Below are 18070 nucleotides of genomic sequence, written 5' to 3'. Positions count from 1 at the left end.
CAAGGAAGGTATGGATTACAACTATGTCCTGGCACCTAGGTGGTGGAATGAACCTCCTCTAGATATCCGAATAGAGGAAGCACTAGATGTCTTCAAATATCATCTGAAGACCTCCCTTTTCCTGAAGTACTTAAATGAGCACCATATTTTTTTAAAGGGAGAAAAAAAAAAAAAAAAAAAAACACCTCATGCTGTCTTTGCATTTCTTTTTTGTAATATTACCTCCCCAACAGTTTTTAGACTGATGGTATTCTTAGTCTGTGTCCTTTTGAACCAGTATCAGGATGTAGATATTGATAGACTTCAAAGCACGTCTGGAAGTCGCTCTGGATAAGGCCATCTGCCAAATGGCATAAATGTAAATATAAATAATATATTGTGTTTAATCTTCACAGAGCTCAAGTGATCGTCCAGAAAGAAAAAAAAAAGTAAGAAAAATATTTATTCTCTTTATTCAGGTACATCAAATGAAAATGACTTCACATATCTGAAACCATATTTTCCAAGATACTAAATCAACTTTCGTGCAGCCAATTTACAAAGGACGGATGTTACAAAAGCACTACATGTTTAGTGTTCAGTCATCTTATTGTGCCATCACTGTAGTCCAACTCTTATAAAGAATGGAGAAATGCACTGATGGCCTGCCTGTCATTTAATATATAAAAAAAAAAAAATCAGGAAAGAAGACACACAGTAAAGAGCAACTGCAAAGTCAGACAGGAGGCTCTCCTTTCAACGTGCAGCTCAGTCATTCACTTTTTCTCCAGGTTCAGTCTTGTGATTATACAGTGGTAAAATTCATGCTCCATGGAGAAAACGATTGGAAAATCTGTGGTGACAAAGTAAAACGACTTGATCCAGATGATGGCAGTCGGTTTATTGACTCACAGAATACTGATTACAATTAGAATAGTTTTACAAGAGTTGCAAATGCACAACTCACTTTTATCATTAAAAAACAGACCAAAAAAAATGATACAAAGCAAAGAAAATAAAATTGTTTCAAAGTCCTAAACAGTAAGGCTACAAAAAAACAAAAACAAACCACAACTCTTAAAATAAAGAAAAAAAATTCTATATATAATCAGAACTGTGGACGGAGAAAAAAAATGGATTTATAATCATTCCAGGCACGATCATGAACACAAACTGGAGATTCAGTAGGAATTGTGTTAGCTCACAGAAAAAGCCCGAAGTAAGCTGCTGGCACAAACTGTGTGCATTTCAGTTATTTAGTCCTCTCACTCCATCATTCCAGCTCCTTAAAACGTGCAAACATAGCCTTCCGCACAGCCTGCTTATAGGTGGCGTGGTTCCAGACGACTGCTTCCTTCTTGTTCCGCTGTTATGTAAGTGAGGAAGAGGAACACAAAATGTTACTCAGAGGCCCTGATGGGGGAGAAGAAAGAGGAGACTTGTGGTATTTTTCAGGGTGTGGCTCACCTCCGTGGACTCCAGTCCTAGCCCTGGTCTCTCATTGCCTTTGTGTGTGTCCCTGCAAGAACACAACGACATGGTCAAAATATTTGCTAGTCTACGAAATGCAACGCTGCATTTTTTAGCACCCCAAATATTCGTATTAGGGCCTGAGCACCAGAGGTGCAAGGCCCTATCATTTCTGTAGCTATTTTTTTGTTATTATTACATCGTCTTTTTCTTCAACACTTTCCCATTTTTGAGGTGGTTCCCATGGGCGAAAACTCATGAAGTTTGGTACACACGTCAGTCATGTGCACCGCTACTCAGCAATAGGTGTGTCCAGGGGACTCCATTGCACCCCGTGTATCATTGATACTCCTGCCCGGTATATAGTTTCACCTATCCGTGTCAAATTTGGGAGGTGTATGGGGTGCCGCAAGATGAACAAAATTGCGGTATACATTCTCATCTCATTATCTGTAGCCGCTTATCCTGTTCTACAGGGTCGCAGGCAAGCTGGAGCCTATCCCAGCTGACTACGAGCAAAAGGCGGGGTACACCCTGGACAAGTCGCCAGGTCATCACAGGGCTGCGGTATACATTGCATTAGCTATACTCAACAGGAAGAGAGTTATTTTTGGTTCTGTGCATTTTGACACGTGTTCCGTTTTGACATTCTGCTCCTAGGTGGTTTGTTGGATTCATGCCATATTTGGTATACGTGATGTCAAGATGTTGCTGACTTTAAATTGCAAAGGGATTTGCGATATCTTGCAAGATATTGAAATGGCAAAACAAATTTGTGTTACGTCACGCAAATAGGAAGTGTGTCATAAATTCACTATGCATTGCCTTATACGGTCCGAACTTCACAAGTTATAGGATACGATGGTTCTGAAGATATCCACATGTCCAACATGACCCTCTGGTATAGCGCCACCATTTGGATATGGTCAGTAATGACTCCATCGCCTAAAAACTCATCGCTGGTGGCGCACACATCAGATACCCAGGCTTTTGTCTCACAATCAGATGTAATGTGCATCGTATGATGAAAACATGTGACGGGTCATGGAACCGGAGGTGCGAGGGCCCCTCATCGCCGCTTGCGGCTATATTCTGTATTTAAACCAGACAAGGGTATGGATTTTTTTGTTTGCTTTCATTCACAAATTAAAAAAAAAAAATCGTTCATTAGCATTCCATATATTCATTAAATCCCTGAACCAGATGCCCTGTGAACCTTTCTGGCATGCGTTCTATGTAATAAGTCTGAGTAATCGAGATATCCATCTTTCAAATGTCTTTTCCAGACCAAAGAACTGTTGTTTATAGCATAAAACAATAGCAGAGGAATATTTTCAAAAATTAGATTTACTTCAGTTTTTGGGGTTGTTCCATTCCAGAAAGATCAGAAGAGTTTGCTGGACAAACTATAAGAATCTACGATGAAGCTGGGATGCAGTGCTGCTGGTCAGCTAAAAGGGGTCCTTTAAGGTGCATTTCATTATAATGCCAGACAGACTGATTTTATAAAATTATAGAGTGATCATTTAAGAGCAAAGAGAAACATGCAATGAATATACAAGTTAAGACTGAATTAAATGATTATTTTAGGAGCGTCGAGCAGAGGGATTCTGCCCTGTGCATAGCATGAGGTCTGCATAAGCTATATGGAGTAGTGGCTCAATAAATAAAAGCACATTTCTTTTGTTTGTACAGAAATATGGTTTTAGTTTGTATGGCGTTCAGTAAGGCAGTGCCCAAGTTGAGCTACTGGAGCAAACCACTGAAGGTAGACCAATGGCCCTTTTCACTGCATGGTACTGGCTCGACTCAACTTGCTTTTATCATCAATAGTTTCTTTTCCACTACCCCCTCAGTGTAGCTGGTCGTCATGGCAACACCACATAAAACTGCCATGACGTTGTCCTCAATGCCAATGGTGAAGACATGGGACTGCCAGTCCAAAGATGCAGGTTCGCTTCCCCATTCAGCGCATTAGCCACCCTGTACTGATATTTTGCTTAACCCTCGGTTGGTAAAACAGCTATGGGTAATGTTATGAGTTTTGTAACAAAGCAAAAATAATGGCACGGCATCGTTCAGACCAAATCATGATTCCATCCATCTTACGAAAAGTTAGGGTCTTCCAATGGTTTCTTCTGAAGGCAGGAGCCTTCAGTCTGTGGCTTGTTTTAATATGCTTACTGACAACTGATATCAAAAGCAAAGTGCACATACGCTCGTTGGTTCTACCAACAGAAGGTTAGGCAAAATATCAGTACAGAGTGGCTAATTTTAAATGAGACCCCTGCAGCAAAACATCCTCTAAATATTATATGCTGAGCGGGGAAGCGAACCCACGTCCTCAGATTGGACGCCCTGTATCTTTACCGTGTGCATCACATACAGCGCGACTTGTGAACTGAAAGCATATAAAGGGCTGTTACCATTACACGGCATTAAAAGCAGTATCCTGCTGCTGACCTTCTACCGCTCATCCATTGAGAGCCTGCTGACGTACTGTATCACAGTATGGTACGGCAGCTGCACTGCTGCAGACAGGGAGAGGCTCCAGACAGTAGTAAAGGCAGGACAGAAGATCATCGGCTGCCCTCTCCCCTCCCTGATGGATACTTACACCTCCCGCTGCCTCAGCAGAGCTAGGAACATTACCAAGGACAGCTCCCACCCTGGCTTTGATCTGTTTGACCTGTTGCCCTCAGGGAGGCGCTACAGGTGCATCAGGACAAAAACAAATAGATTCAAAAACAGCTTCTTTCCAAAAGCCATAACCACCCTGAACTCAAATATGCACTGACTTTATAGTCTATCGCAGGGGTTTTCAAAGTGTGGGAGAGTCAGCCCCCCCTCGGAGAGCAAATAAACAACAGCGCCCGCCCCCCCCCCTACAATTTTTGTTGTTGCTATACTTCATGTTCCATTCGCATTTTTAAAAAATGGTTGTTGTACACATTTTTCTTTTTCACATTTTAAACATCTGTGCTTTTTAAAACATCTTGTTTTACACATTTTAAACATCTCATAGCATCGTTAGCTAGCACCTCTTGGCAGACAACACACTGTGGCAGTGGAGCATCTTCCGATCCAGTCCATGAAAATCCAAACTTTAAATAATCGTGGTCATACTTCCTTCTTTTTCCAGTCCCCCCAGGATTCCGCAGGCCTTTTTTGTGATTGTTGAGGGCTAAAATGTCTGATGTTGCGGGGGGTTTTCCAAAAAAATTGCGATGAAAGTTGCGGTGTTTTTTAGGTTTTTGTTGCGATTACATTGCGGGAGGAAGTGAAAGTTGCGAGAAATTGTTGCGATTTTCTCTTTTTGTGATTAAAGTTGAGTGATATGTTAAATATCAAGTTATTAATGAAAAACTACTGATTAAAAAACAGACACTGAGAAATGGTCCTATAAACAACTTTACCAATATAAAAGATTACCAGGACTACAAAAATGCAGAAAAATAGGCTTTACTTATCCAAATGCACCTGTTGGTTCAAAAGTTAAAGTGCAGAGAACCTCACAGCACAACATGAAGTTACCTTAAAATATAATATAAATGCCTCTGCTTTCGTGTAAGAAAAAAAAACTAATACTAGTACCGTGTGCAGGCAGTCTCTCCTGAAGACTAAATTAAACAAATATAAACTAATAAAATAAATGGCTCAGGCTTCATAGAAGAAAAAAAAAAACAACTTGAACAGAATCTCACAGTATGATGCTGAAGCTGCCTAAACAATGGAAAATAGAATACCATTTTGGCAAAAATGTTGGCATCCATTACTTTCTTGTATTAAGTAAAAAAAAAAAGTGCACACAGTGCTTCACTGTAAACATCACACACTTTCAGTAACAGAATTTAAGCCTACATAAACACTGACTCGCACATCATGCAATGTTGCCAGATACTGCTGACGTTTTCCAGTCCAAAATATGTTCAAAACCCGCCAAAATGCACTTAAAACCAATCTGGCAACACTGCGCGCATGCTGCTTCTCTTGAACGTAAACACGGAAGTAAGGCGGAAGGTAGTTTGTCGACGTCACCTCAAGACGACGCCAACGATTGGTCAAATTTGCGGGAAAGTTGCGGTGATTGGATATAATTGCAACACCGCCCTGAATTCGCGGGGATTGGTTGAATTTGCGCTGAAGTTGCAAATCGCAACATCCTGGAGGCTCTGGGGTTTTTTTTTGCTTGGCCCAAACTCTGTCTCCTCACTCACTGTAGCTTTAGGTACTAAAAATCGATCCATTTTGTCTCTGGTAAAGGCTCCTCACGTTGCGCCCCCCCGAAGAACTCTGGCGCCCCTCGGGGGGGCGCGCCCCACACTTTGAAAAGCCCTGGTCTATCGGACTCTCTCTGTGCAATACTTATGTGCAATAGAGATCTTGCAGTCACATGACCGGAAAGTACACAACCGCCATCTTGTCGGTCAAAAACACCGCTGAATACTGCTGCACTCGTACAGAATGGATCAATTTCAACCGACGGACTACACGGCTCATTTTTCTAATGAACAGATAACTAGATACATGTCTAAAATAAACGATCTACAGATTAGTGACCCTTATGGCTTACCGGACGGAGTTTTCACGACCGGTTGTTGAACTGCCAGCGGAATACCCAGACGTGTATAATTACCTCATTAACTTTCCCTCGCTGTTCAGTGGTGAAGCACTGCGTGCTTATAAATCTCTGGACAGTTATCTTTACAGAAATTCAGGATTTGTCAGCGACTCAGATGTGGCATCTTGTAAACAAGAATCCTCATTGGATGGGTAAGTCACTTAAGTATTGAGTATAGCACTGACCAGCCGATTATAGAATAGAATAAGGTAATTCCAGCTGTAATTCCAAATCGTCCGTCTTGTTTACCATGGATCTGGCGTTGGAGAGGTAGAGGCTTAGCAGTGGAGGTTTGAGTGGCTGTTTTCTGAGCTTAGTCAACAGGCCGGCTCTACAGCCTCGCTTTTGCTTCCACTCCCGGCGCCGCCTCCTTCGCTTTGCTTCCGATAACAATCCACGGAGACCCCGCTGGTCTCACTATCTTGTCCGGAATGTTGTGCATGCGATGGAAATCGCTACAAACCGTCATTTTCTGCTGGAAACCAATGTCCAGTAAGTCCATACGGTTGTAGTGGATATTGAAGTCCGGTACAGACGAACAACACGCAAAAATACACACAAAAAACATTAAAAAAACGTGCACAGGTAGGGAGAGCTTGTAGCTGCAGCCGTTGTAGTAGAATTGTATATAGTAGGGTTTTCCAGAAGAAAAGGTAGAAGTAGAAGGCGGAATATGGCGTTTGACCGACAAGATGGCGTCTGTCACAATCTGGATCGGCTGTGACGTCACATGCAAGTGCTCCATACCCCACTCCATAACGTGGAACACTTTTTTTTCCCCCACTATATTCTTTGTTCTGTGTTTATATTGCATATTTCTATGCTGTTTGCACTGTGATTAGAGTTGCTTTTAATCTCATTGTACATGTGTATTATGACAATAAAGGCATTCTATTCTATTCTGACACTTTTTTTATGGTGCCTTGTTTGTTTAACAATTATTCGCCAAAGGCAAAGTGAATTTCGGTGAATAATAAATCTGACCAAGTCGAGGTTATTCTTCACTGAGCCGGAGGCGGATAATTGTTTTAGTATAAATACACAGGTGATTATTTTAAAAAAATAATTTATTTAAAACTTCAAAAGCTGCATGCAAATGTAATAAAGGCGTGGTGTAGACTTGTGTCACTTATCTAGGCTGAATTACATAAAATAATCAATTCCACCTTACCTTTGAATAGTTTTAGACCAAACTTCGTCGCATCTTTAGTGCTTTTAGGAACAGCATTTTCTTTCATGAATTGTAATTCCAGTGACAAAGCAATTGGCCGCCATTTTGCCGAGTCGCTCGAGATGATCAAGAAATGGTCTGAATTTCTCGATCAATCAGCGCGTGGGATTTTCTATAAATCACCTGTGTATTTATACACGAATACGTTAGAAACGTGATGAATTATGGCAACTTTGGTTTGACATAACACCGTTCCATGTGCACACATGGACATGCTTACAAGCGGTGATAACACGCACATAATCAGTAAAGTGTAAGAAACAAAAATAACGCTATTTAAAAATGGAGGGTTTGTTCAGGACGTTCTGTCTCGCACAAGGATGCTGCAGCGATACGATTCTATCTGACCAATCAGCAGTCCCCAATGTTTTCAAGTTACTTTTTAGTATCACCTCAGCTTGCTTGGAACCTCGATGGAAGTGGTGGAACAAAATTGTACCAGGTACTATCCACAACTCTGGCCTGATGGAAAACCTAAAAAGGTGAGTCGTGTTGAGCTGAGCTGATACTATGCAGCGGAAAAGGGCCACCATTGTCTTGGGAACAGAACACTCCGGGTTGCCAGAGTTGTAGTTTTGATGTTACATTGAGCTTGTTTTGGAACAAATTTGCTCATGTAGTCCAGTCTCCATGAACGTACGCAAGGTAAACAAATGGAAAGATGTAGAGTACAGTTTCTGTTGTAAGATATACTGCAAAGACTGGGAGAAGAAAAAGGATTATGGAGTGGATAAAACCTGTGTAATGCATAAACTGTAAAATCTAAGAAAAAAAGTGAGTAATCATTTTCTACACACAAAAAATGTATGTATGTATGTATGTATGTGTGTGTGTGAGAGAGAGAGAGACACACAAAGAGGTGCTTGAAAGTTTGTGAACCCTTTAGAATTTTCTATATTCCTGCATAAATATGACCTAAAACAACATCAGATTTTCACACAAGTCCTAAAAGTAGATAAAGAGAACCCAGTTAAACAAATGAGACAAAAATATTATACTTGGTCATTTATTTATTGAGGAAAATGATCCAATATTACATATCTGTGAGTGGCAAAAGTACGTGAACCTTTAGGATTAGCAGTTAATTTGAAGGTGAAATTAGAGTCAGGTGTTTTCAATCAATGGGATGACAATCAGGTGTGAGTGGGCACCCTGTTTTATTTAAAGAACAGGGATCTATCAAAGTCTGATCTTCACAACACACGTTTGTGGAAGTGCATCATGGCACAAACAAAGGAGATTTCTGAGGACCTCAGGAAAAGCATTGTTGATGCTCATCAGGCTGGAAAAGGTTACAAAACCATCTCTAAAGAGTTTGGACTCCACCAATCCACAGTCAGACAGATTGTGTAGAAATGGAGGAAATTCAAGACCATTGTTACCCTCCCCAGGAGTGGTCAACCAACAAAGTTCACTCCAAGGGCAAGGCGTGTAATAGTCGGCGAGGTCACAAAGGACCCCAGGGTAACTTCTAAGCAACTGAAGGCCTCTCTCACATTGGCTAATGTTAATGTTCATGAGTCCACCAACAGGAGAACACTGAACAACAATGGCATGCATGGCAGGGTTGCAAGGAGAAAGCCACTGCTCTCCAAAAAGAACATTGCAGCTCGTCTGTAGTTTGCTAAAGACCACGTGGACAAGCCAGAAGGCTACTGGAAAAATATTTTGTGGATAGATGAGAACAAAATGGAACTTTTTGGTTTAAATGAGAAGCATTATGTTTGGAGAAAGGAAAACACTGCATTCCAACATAAGAACCTTATCCCATCTGTGAAACATGGTGGTGGTCGTATCATGCTTTGGGCCTGTTTTGCTGCATCTGGGCCAGGACAGCTTGCCATCATTGATGGAACAATGAATTCTGAATTATACCAGCGAATTCTAAAGGAAAATGTCAGGACATCTGTCCATGAACTGAATCTCAAGAGAAGGTGGGTCATGCAGCAAGACAACGATCCCAAGCACACAAGTCGTTCTACCAAAGAATGGTTAAAGAAGAATAATGTTTTGGAATGGCCAAGTCCTGACCTTAATCCAATCGAAATGTTGTGGAAGGACCTGAAGCGAGCAGTTCATGTGAGGAAACCCACCAACATTCCAGAGTTGAAGCTGTTCTGTACGGAGGAATGGGCTAAAATTCCTCCAAGCCGGTGTGCAGGACTGATCAACAGTTACCGGAAATGTTTAGTTGCAGTTATTGCTGCACAAGGGGGTCACACCAGATACTGAAAGCAAAGGTTCACATACTTTTGCCACTCACATATGTAATATTGGATCATTTTCCTCAATAAATAAATGACCAAGTATAATATTTTTCATCTCATTTGTTTAACTGGGTTCTCTTTATCTACTTTCAGGACTTGGGTGAAAATCTGATGATGTTTTAGGTCATATTTATGCACACACATATATACAGTGGGGCAAAAAAGTATTTAGTCAGTCACCAATTGTGCAAGTTATCCCACTTAAAAAGATGAGAGAGGCCTGTAATTTTCATCATAGGTACACTTCAACTATGAGAGCCAAAATGAGGAAAAAAAAAAAATCCAGAAAATCACATTGTCTGATTTTTAAAGAATTTATTTGCAAATTATGGTGGAAAATAATGGCCCTTTTCCACTACCCTTTTTCAGCTCACTTCAGCTTGCTTCAGCCCGACACGGCTCGCGTTTCGGCTACCAAAAAACAGCACGACTCAGCTCGCTTCAGCCCTGCTTAGCCCCTAAAACTCGCACCGTTTTGGAGTGGGGCTGAAGCGAGCCAAAGCGAGCCGAGTGAGGCTGGGGGCGTGAGCAGACACTCCCCTGTGCACTGATTGGTGAGGAGGAGTGTCCTCACATGCCCACACACGCCCCGCGAGCACGCTGGGATCTGTAAACACCGTAAACCCGGAAGAAGAAGAATTACGAATTACGAGAATTTCTGGAGCCTTATGCGCCTCGCCTCATCTATATGCTCTTGCCAGTATCTGTTCGCGTTGTCGGTGACAACAAGCCACAGCACCAAGACCAGCAACACTAACGACTCCACGTCCATGTTTATTGTTTACTATTCGGGTCGTGAGACTACCGCTTAAAAGCTCACTGATGTCACTGTTTGCGCTGCTTAACGACATCACGTGACGTCCACCCACTTTCGCTAACTCCACCCAATGTGTCCACCCACTTCCAGCCAGCACGGTTCAGCGCGGTTGTAGTCGAAATGCAACTCCAACAGCCTCACTCAGCTCGACTCAGCACGGCACGGCTCAGCCCGACTCAGCCGCGTTTGTAGTGGAAAAGCGGCATAAGTATTTGGTCAATAACAAAAGTTCATCTCAATACTTTATATACCCTTTGTTGGCAATGACAGAGGTCAAACGTTTTCTCTAAGTCTTCACAAGGTTTTCACACACTGTTGCTGGTATTTTGGCCCATTCCTCCATGCAGATCTCCTCTAGAGCAGTGATGTTTTGGGGCTGTCGCTGGGCAACACGGACTTTCAACTCCCTCCAAAGATTTTCTATGGGGTTGAGATCTGGAGACTGGTTAGGCCACTCCAGGACCTTGAAATGCTTCTTATGAAGCCACTCCTCCTTCGTTTCCCGGGCAGTGTGTTCGGGATCATTGTCATGCTGAAAGACCCAGCCACATTTCATCTTCAATGCCCTTGCTGATGGAAGGAGGTTTTCACTCAAAATATCACGATACATGGCCTCATTCATTCTTTCCTTTACACGGATCAGTCGTCCTGGTCCCTTTGCAGAAAAACAGCCCCAAAGCATGATGTTTCCACCCCCATGCTTCACAGTAGGTAAGGTGTTCTTTGGATGCAACTCAGCATTCTTTCTCCTCCAAACACGACAAGTTGAGTTTTTACCAAAAAGTTCTATTTTGGTTTCATCTGACCATATGACATTCTCCCAATCCTCTTCTGGATCATCCAAATGCGCTCTAGCAAACTTCAGACAGGCCTGGACATGTACTGGCTTAAGCAGGGGGACACATCTGGCACTGCAGGATTTGAGTCCCCGGTGGCATAGTGTGTTACTGATGGTAGCCTTTGTTACTTTGGTCCCAGCTCTCTGCAGGTCATTCACTAGGTCCCCCCGTGTGGTTCTGGGATTTTTGCTCACCGTTCTTGTGATCATTTTGACCCCACGGGGTGAGATCTTGCGTAGAGCCCCAGATCGAGGGAGATTATCAGTGGTCTTGTATGTCTTCCATTTTCTAATAATTGCTCCCACAGTTGATTTCTTCACACCAAGCTGCTTACCTATTGCAGATTCAGTCTTCCCAGCCTGATGCAGGTCTACAGTTTTGTTTCTGGTGTCCTTTGACAGCTCTTTGGTCTTGGCCATAGTGGAGTTTGGAGTGTGACTGTTTGAGGTTGTGGACAGGTGTCTTTTATACTGATAACGAGTTCAAACAGGTGCCATTAATACAGGTAACGAGTGGAAGACAGAGGAGCCTCTTAAAGAAGTTGTTACAGGTCTGTGAGAGCCAGAAATCTTGCTTGTTTGTAGGTGACCAAATACTTATTTTACCGAGGAATTTACCAATTAATTCATTAAAAATCCTACAGTGTGATTTCCTGGATTCTTTCCCCCCCATTCAGTCTCTCATAGTTGAAGTGTACCTATGATGAAAATTACAGACCTCTCTCATCTTTTTAAGTGGGAGAACTTGCACAATTGGTGGCTAACTAAATACTTTTTTGCCCCACTGTGTGTGTGTGTGTGTATGTGTATATATATATATATATATATATATAAATAAATCCCCCTTACCCAATTGTTTTGGGCTAGTTTTAGGTCTTTTTGAGCAATTTTTAAAATTTTGTTTCAATCATGAAAGTTAAAAGCATGCACTTGCAACTTTTTTTTTTTGGGGAACAGAAAGTACATCTCTTATTTGCATCTGTATTCATTTACAACATATCTGTTCATTCCAAATCATTTATTTGTATTTGGCTGCATCCCTGCTATCTAAATAAGTAAAGCGAGTGCCTGGTGCATCATGCAGTCGACTTGTTTAGAAAATGGCTCAGTTTCTTTACGTTACAATGTGCCCAAGCGTACCTTGAACTGCTGGGCCATGTGTTTTGCTGTTTCCTTTTCTTTGCTTCAGGTGGACTGTGAGTTTCTTTCATATGCATCTAAAAGCACAGGACACAGGGTGAGGTGACAGAGCCATAATTCAGCATGGCTAGATTATTACAAACAAGTGCACGATCATAATAATACTGATCTTCATGCAAGGAAACGCTAACTGCTCATCTAAGTGACTGGCTGTTTTGAAACATATCTGAAGATGTAGGCTACTAAGAGATACCCAAGCTCCAATATCATCTCCATCTCGTAACAGACAGAAATGAAAACTTGCCTCTTTTTCCTCGTTTTCCAAAGCTTCTAGTTCCCTTTTTGACTTTTTGATCTTTAAGTGAATCTCCATATTTTGCTGGCATTAAAAAAAAAAAAAAAAAATCAAGATCAAGAATAGGTCAGTGGAAAAACAAAAAGTGATCATAATGTGTCCTTTCACATCCTATCAAACGCTACACCTGTAGCAGCTGATGGCTTGTGCAAGTTTGAGGAGCAGAAGTACCTTGTGCAGGTCTGAGAGCTGTTGATGGCGGATCAGGGCGTCTTTACTGGGGAACTGTCTCCTGCACAGCAGGCACGCCATTTTCTTCCAGTCTGTCAGTTTGTCTTCTTTCTCCTGGGGCTCTGGCTGACTTTTGGCAGGTGGGGCAGGTGCTTCATGCTTCTCATGTTTTTCTTCTTCCTCCTCATCATCACTTCCTGCTGCATAATCAGCAGCCAACATGCCTAGAGAACCCATGGGCTTCTGCAAATTGAGAAATGTGGAAAGTACTTTCAAATAATTATGCTTCATGAAAAGTTTGTAAGTTAATGCTCCTGAAACATCCACTCCCCTCCCCCACATCACTGTCAGAGTAGGACTGTGTGCTAAAGCTCACCTTGGAGCCCTTCTCCTCTTTCCTTGGTGGAGCAAGAGGCTTTTTGAACAAGTCATCCCCTGCAGTGGTCTATAAAGTTGTGGGATAATGTGAAAATGAATTAGTTACTATCTACCAAGGCGCACACGGATATTCGTAAAAGCACAAATAACAAACCTCAGACAAAAATACAGATGTTTGTAAACTGGCTCAAAAAGAAAAACAGCTCCTGACCTTCCTCTCAAATACAGCGAAGGCTGCATCGGCAGCTTTGGAAGCCTTCTTGTCCTCTGTTCCACTCCTGAGGACAGGAGATGGGGCCCGGACAGTCTCCTTCTGCCGATTCTGAATCTTAGCCCAGCGCTCCATGTCTTTCATAATCTGAAGACGTTAAACATTATAGTGTAAAATACATTCTATGTGATAGATGCAGTTAGACAGACAGACCCTGAAGTATAGCAATAAGATATTTAACCCTCTCGAGTCTGAGGGTATTTTCTGGCACAAATGATTTTGTCCTCAATTTCAACAAATCTAAGCAGTATTTTCAAAGCCATATGACTTTTTTTTGTATTCAGCACAAGTTCCGCTACAATCATATCTGTGTAGTATGCATGTCATGATTGCATTTTTAAAAAATAAGAGATAAATAAAGATGCTGTAAAAAGCAGTTTTAGAACTGTGTTGGAATGTGTGAAAAAAAAAAAAACAACCTTACCCATTGTAATGAACCATTTTGGTCACTTGAGGTGATTCTGTTCAGTCTTCGGAAAGTATCAAGCACAAAAACTTAAATCTGCTCCACTGATTTGGACAATTAACTGGCCATCAAAAAATGCGCATCCTACTGTTTTGGGATAAAGGGTTGGCAGTGGGAGGGGTATTCAATGAGAAGGGTAAAAATTTCCATTCTATTCACTGAGAAGAGTGAAAACCCCTCCCACTGCCAACTCTTAATCCCATCAGGTCAAGTGATCAAAACGGTTCGTCACAAGGTGTTTCCCCCACACACACACATTCCAAAAGCTGCTTTTTACAACAGCTTCATTTATCTGGTTTTTGACTATTTTGGTATTTGACTCTATTCAGTGTGTCTTGAAATTAATTCTTGTACTATTTTACTCAGTTCAGAGCCACAACCAACTCTGTTACTCAATTGCTCTGTAATTTTGCTCCCACTCCAACTCCAAATTTTACTCTCTAAACTCAAAGTAGAGAAAAATGAACTACTTTTGAGGAAAATACATTTAACTCTGGAAAAATTGCTCAGTCATTTTTCCTGTGTATGCCCTACAGCAGCGGCACAGTGGTGTAGTGGTTAGCGCTGTCGCCTCAGAGCAAGAAGGTCCGGGTTCGAGCCCCGTGGCCGGCGAGGGCCTTTCTGTGCGGAGTTTGCATGTTCTCCCCGTGTCCGCGTGGGTTTCCTCCGGGTGCTCCGGTTTCCCCCACAGTCCAAAGACATGCAGGTTAGGTTAACTGGTGACTCTAAATTGACCGTAGGTGTGAATGTGAGTGTGAATGGTTGTCTGTGTCTATGTGTCAGCCCTGTGATGACCTGGCGACTTGTCCAGGGTGTACCCCGCCTTTCGCCCGTAGTCAGCTGGGATAGGCTCCAGCTTGCCTGCGACCCTGTAGAACAGGATAAGTGGCTACAGATAATGAGACGAGATGCCCTACAGCGCACGCACGTCAACCGATCTGCTCAGAAGAAATATTTACACTTACTTGAGTTGATCTTCGGCTGGACTGAGTTGAAGTTAATAAATAAATAAATAAATAAATAAATAAATAGAAAGGGCACCACTCATCAGTTCTCAAGACTGAATTTATTTGCTGTCCTGAATCATCCGAAGCACATAAAATCCACGTGCCATCTCAAGTTTTACCTCCAAATAGCCTAAACTGTGGCTGACAGATTTTATCCTGTTTACGGTGGGCGTTCTCACTGCGAAAGAGAAACCAATCGAAACCAAAAGAGTGAAAGTGATCATCATTCCATGACCATGTAAATAGTCTTATGAATGTGTAAGTGGGCGCTCAGCATGCCGACTCCGGTGTGACTGACTAAGGTGACAAGTTTTATGTTTCATCTAAATTTAGGTAATTTTAAAAATATAATATTTGGCAGTGGGCACATAGGAAAATGTAAAGTTTCTGTCAATATGTTTAGTATGCTTGTATGATAAAAACTCGAAGATATTTATCTAAATACATGACCTACTCATTCTAAACCTGCCGAGCTTTGCTGGCGAAGCACTTGATCCCAGAGGGTTAAAATTAAAAAAAAAAAAAAAAAACGGTGTAGTAGCAGCTCAGTAAATATTCATGTGGTGAACAAGTAGCACAAGCAAACCTTAAATGCTGCCAGGCTCCTGGGTTTGTCTTCTTTCTCCTTCTCTTTCTTTTCAGAGCGCGGCATGGCCTCATCATCCTCCCGTCGCTCTGGCGCGCCCTCTGAAGGTGTTTTAAGTTCCTCAGCTGCCACAGCCTCACCCTCCACAGGAGCCTTTGCTTTCTGAGTGTCTGGACCCGAACCTTCACCATCTACCGGTATATAGATCTTTGCGGTACTGTCCCAGTACAAGTACTGCTGTGTCTGAGCATTGTAGAAATACTACAAACATACACAAAATCATAATTCAGTCCGTAACTTTAACATACTATTCATGAACATTACAAATCTACATATTTAAATATCCACCTATATAATAACATTATCCGAGGGCGGCAGACCCTCAGCCAAATTAACACAAGCTCTGTGCAATGCCAGAATCTCATTATCAAATATAATCTGAACGGATACTTTTCTAGACATACCCTTGAGTTGGGGTCATAGTACAGGGTGGTCTGGGGGTCATAGTAGAAGCCAGATGTAGCATCATACAGGAAAGCAGACAAATCTGGAGTGTCTGAACCTTGGCCTGTCACGATAACACATTTTGTTGGACGATATATTGTCTCAGAAATTATTGCGATCAACGATATTATTGTTGACGTCTTTTCAAGACAATTTTATGCCACTAGTAAAATAATAATGATCATGCAAATACACCCTTTCAAAGGACAGTAAACTTTTTAAATTGTCAATTTATTCAATTCAACAGTGGAATGTAAAAAATATAAAAAAATAAAACAATCAAACAAAACCACTCACAACTAAAACTAATAAAATACAATCTATGGCTCTTAAAAATTGCACTTAAGTAAATATTAACTTGGCACAGGGTAATAAAGAGAGGGCGGCACGGTGGTGTAGTGGTTAGCGCCGTCACCTCACAGCAAGAAGGTCCGGGTTCGAGCCCCGTGGCCGGCGAGGGCCTTTCTGTGTGGAGTTTGCATGTTCTCCCCGTGTCCGCGTGGGTTTCCTCCGGGTGCTCCGGTTTCCCCCACAGTCCAAAGACATGCAGGTTAGGTTAACTGGTGACTCTAAATTGACCGTAGGTGTGAATGTGAGTGTGAATGGTTGTCTGTGTCTATGTGTCAGCCCTGTGATGACCTGGCGACTTGTCCAGGGTGTACCCCGCCTTTCGCCCGTAGTCAGCTGGGATAGGCTCCAGCTTGCCTGCGACCCTGTAGAACAGGATAAAGCAGCTACAGATAATGAGATGAGATGAGGGTAATAAAGACATTTTTTTCTTCACAGGCAACATTCTGCCAATCCAGTTTCTCAAAGATTAGTACCCAGATAAACGAAGTGCAAAATAACAACGTATTGCCAGCTGTCATTTGGATAAAAGTAACAAACAATTAGAACGAGATAACATGTCGGCAAGGGCGTAGGTTTGGTATTCACATTGGTGGGGACATAAACCCAATGCCAACCCCCCAGTGGCGCCAACTTCAGGTCAACATTAGAGGGTCACAATATTTTGCTCTGTTGTGTTCCACCAAAAAAAAAAAAAAAAAAAAAAAAAAAGAGTATCCATCATCTCTCCAAAGTCAAGACTTTTAAAATTTGAAGTTCAGAACTGTAGTAATTCATGAATAATAATAATAATAATAATAATAATAATAAGCAATTAATTTGATTAACTGCAAATCTTGCATGTGATGATTCACTCATTCTACCAATTTGTAAATGTGTTTTACAAGCGAATAACGCATTGACTGTCGGGAGGGTGTATGTTCCTTTCCCTCATAAATGGAAGTAAAACTCATATGGAGCCTTAAACACTGCGTTCCATTAGTCAGGCAGGGGGAGTAGGCTATCTTCTGTGGGATCTTTAACTAGTTTTAGAATGCTAGTTTAAGCTGATATGTGATTGATCTAACGGTAAAACAGGACGAGGGCTCTAGAACTGACGTGTTGAAAGGTTACAATTTTACTTGGCAACAGATTGTATCTGAATTCTGACTGGTTGTTGTTATATTATTGCCCTTTTGTTGTCTTCTTGAGCCCAGAGCGGAGAGGGGAGGAGGGAGTGACAGGGTTCTACAGAGAAGTTTTTAGCCTCCCGCTTTCAAACGAACCCCCTCGAAAACCAAATCAGTTCAGCATATGTATGTACTCAGTATGTGACGTTTTCAAAAGAGAGGCGGGAGTAACCAAAAATTTCTGATCAAGAAGGCGGAGGCTTCTTACGTGAAAATGTTTTATTTGATTAAAAGGTGTCTGGGCCACGAACATTGTTTACATGTGCCCTGTTACCCAAACTTGGTCAGGGCTCTGCAGGTCTTTGTGACCTTAATGAACACCAGTTGTTGTCAGTATCAAGTTGGATTGTTATTTAGTGTACATGCCACACAAACCTAGAAAACAGTCATATTTGTAAGTTGTTTTTACACACTGAATACGAACTCTTGTTAACCGATTCATTTTATGAGCT

At 41.8% G+C, this 18070-nt stretch overlaps 1 protein-coding gene across 3 annotated transcripts in view; it reads right to left on the bottom strand.

The window, feature by feature from the left end:
• Positions 1–429: 429 nt before the first annotated feature.
• The window catches only part of rbm6 (RNA binding motif protein 6), a 76319-nt gene continuing 58678 nt past the window's right edge, over positions 430–18070 (bottom strand). For 2 of the 3 annotated variants that reach the window (XM_060919284.1, XM_060919285.1), the window contains exons 15-23: positions 16062–16165; positions 15598–15858; positions 13479–13625; positions 13266–13334; positions 12890–13132; positions 12668–12742; positions 12364–12440; positions 1447–1498; positions 430–1345 (exon numbers count right to left, since the gene is read on the bottom strand). In XM_060919284.1, coding sequence (XP_060775267.1) covers positions 1253–1345; positions 1447–1498; positions 12364–12440; positions 12668–12742; positions 12890–13132; positions 13266–13334; positions 13479–13625; positions 15598–15858; positions 16062–16165 — 1121 coding nt within the window. In that variant the 3' untranslated portion in view covers positions 430–1252. The remainder of the gene's footprint in view (positions 1346–1446; positions 1499–12363; positions 12441–12667; positions 12743–12889; positions 13133–13265; positions 13335–13478; positions 13626–15597; positions 15859–16061; positions 16166–18070) is intronic. The other variant, XM_060919286.1, reaches the window with a different exon arrangement.

Source organism: Neoarius graeffei, chromosome 4 (assembly GCF_027579695.1).
Source record: "Neoarius graeffei isolate fNeoGra1 chromosome 4, fNeoGra1.pri, whole genome shotgun sequence".
Lineage (NCBI taxonomy): Eukaryota > Metazoa > Chordata > Actinopteri > Siluriformes > Ariidae > Neoarius > Neoarius graeffei.
Note: the sequence above shows the minus strand (reverse complement) of the source record. Positions and strands in the feature narration are given on the sequence as shown.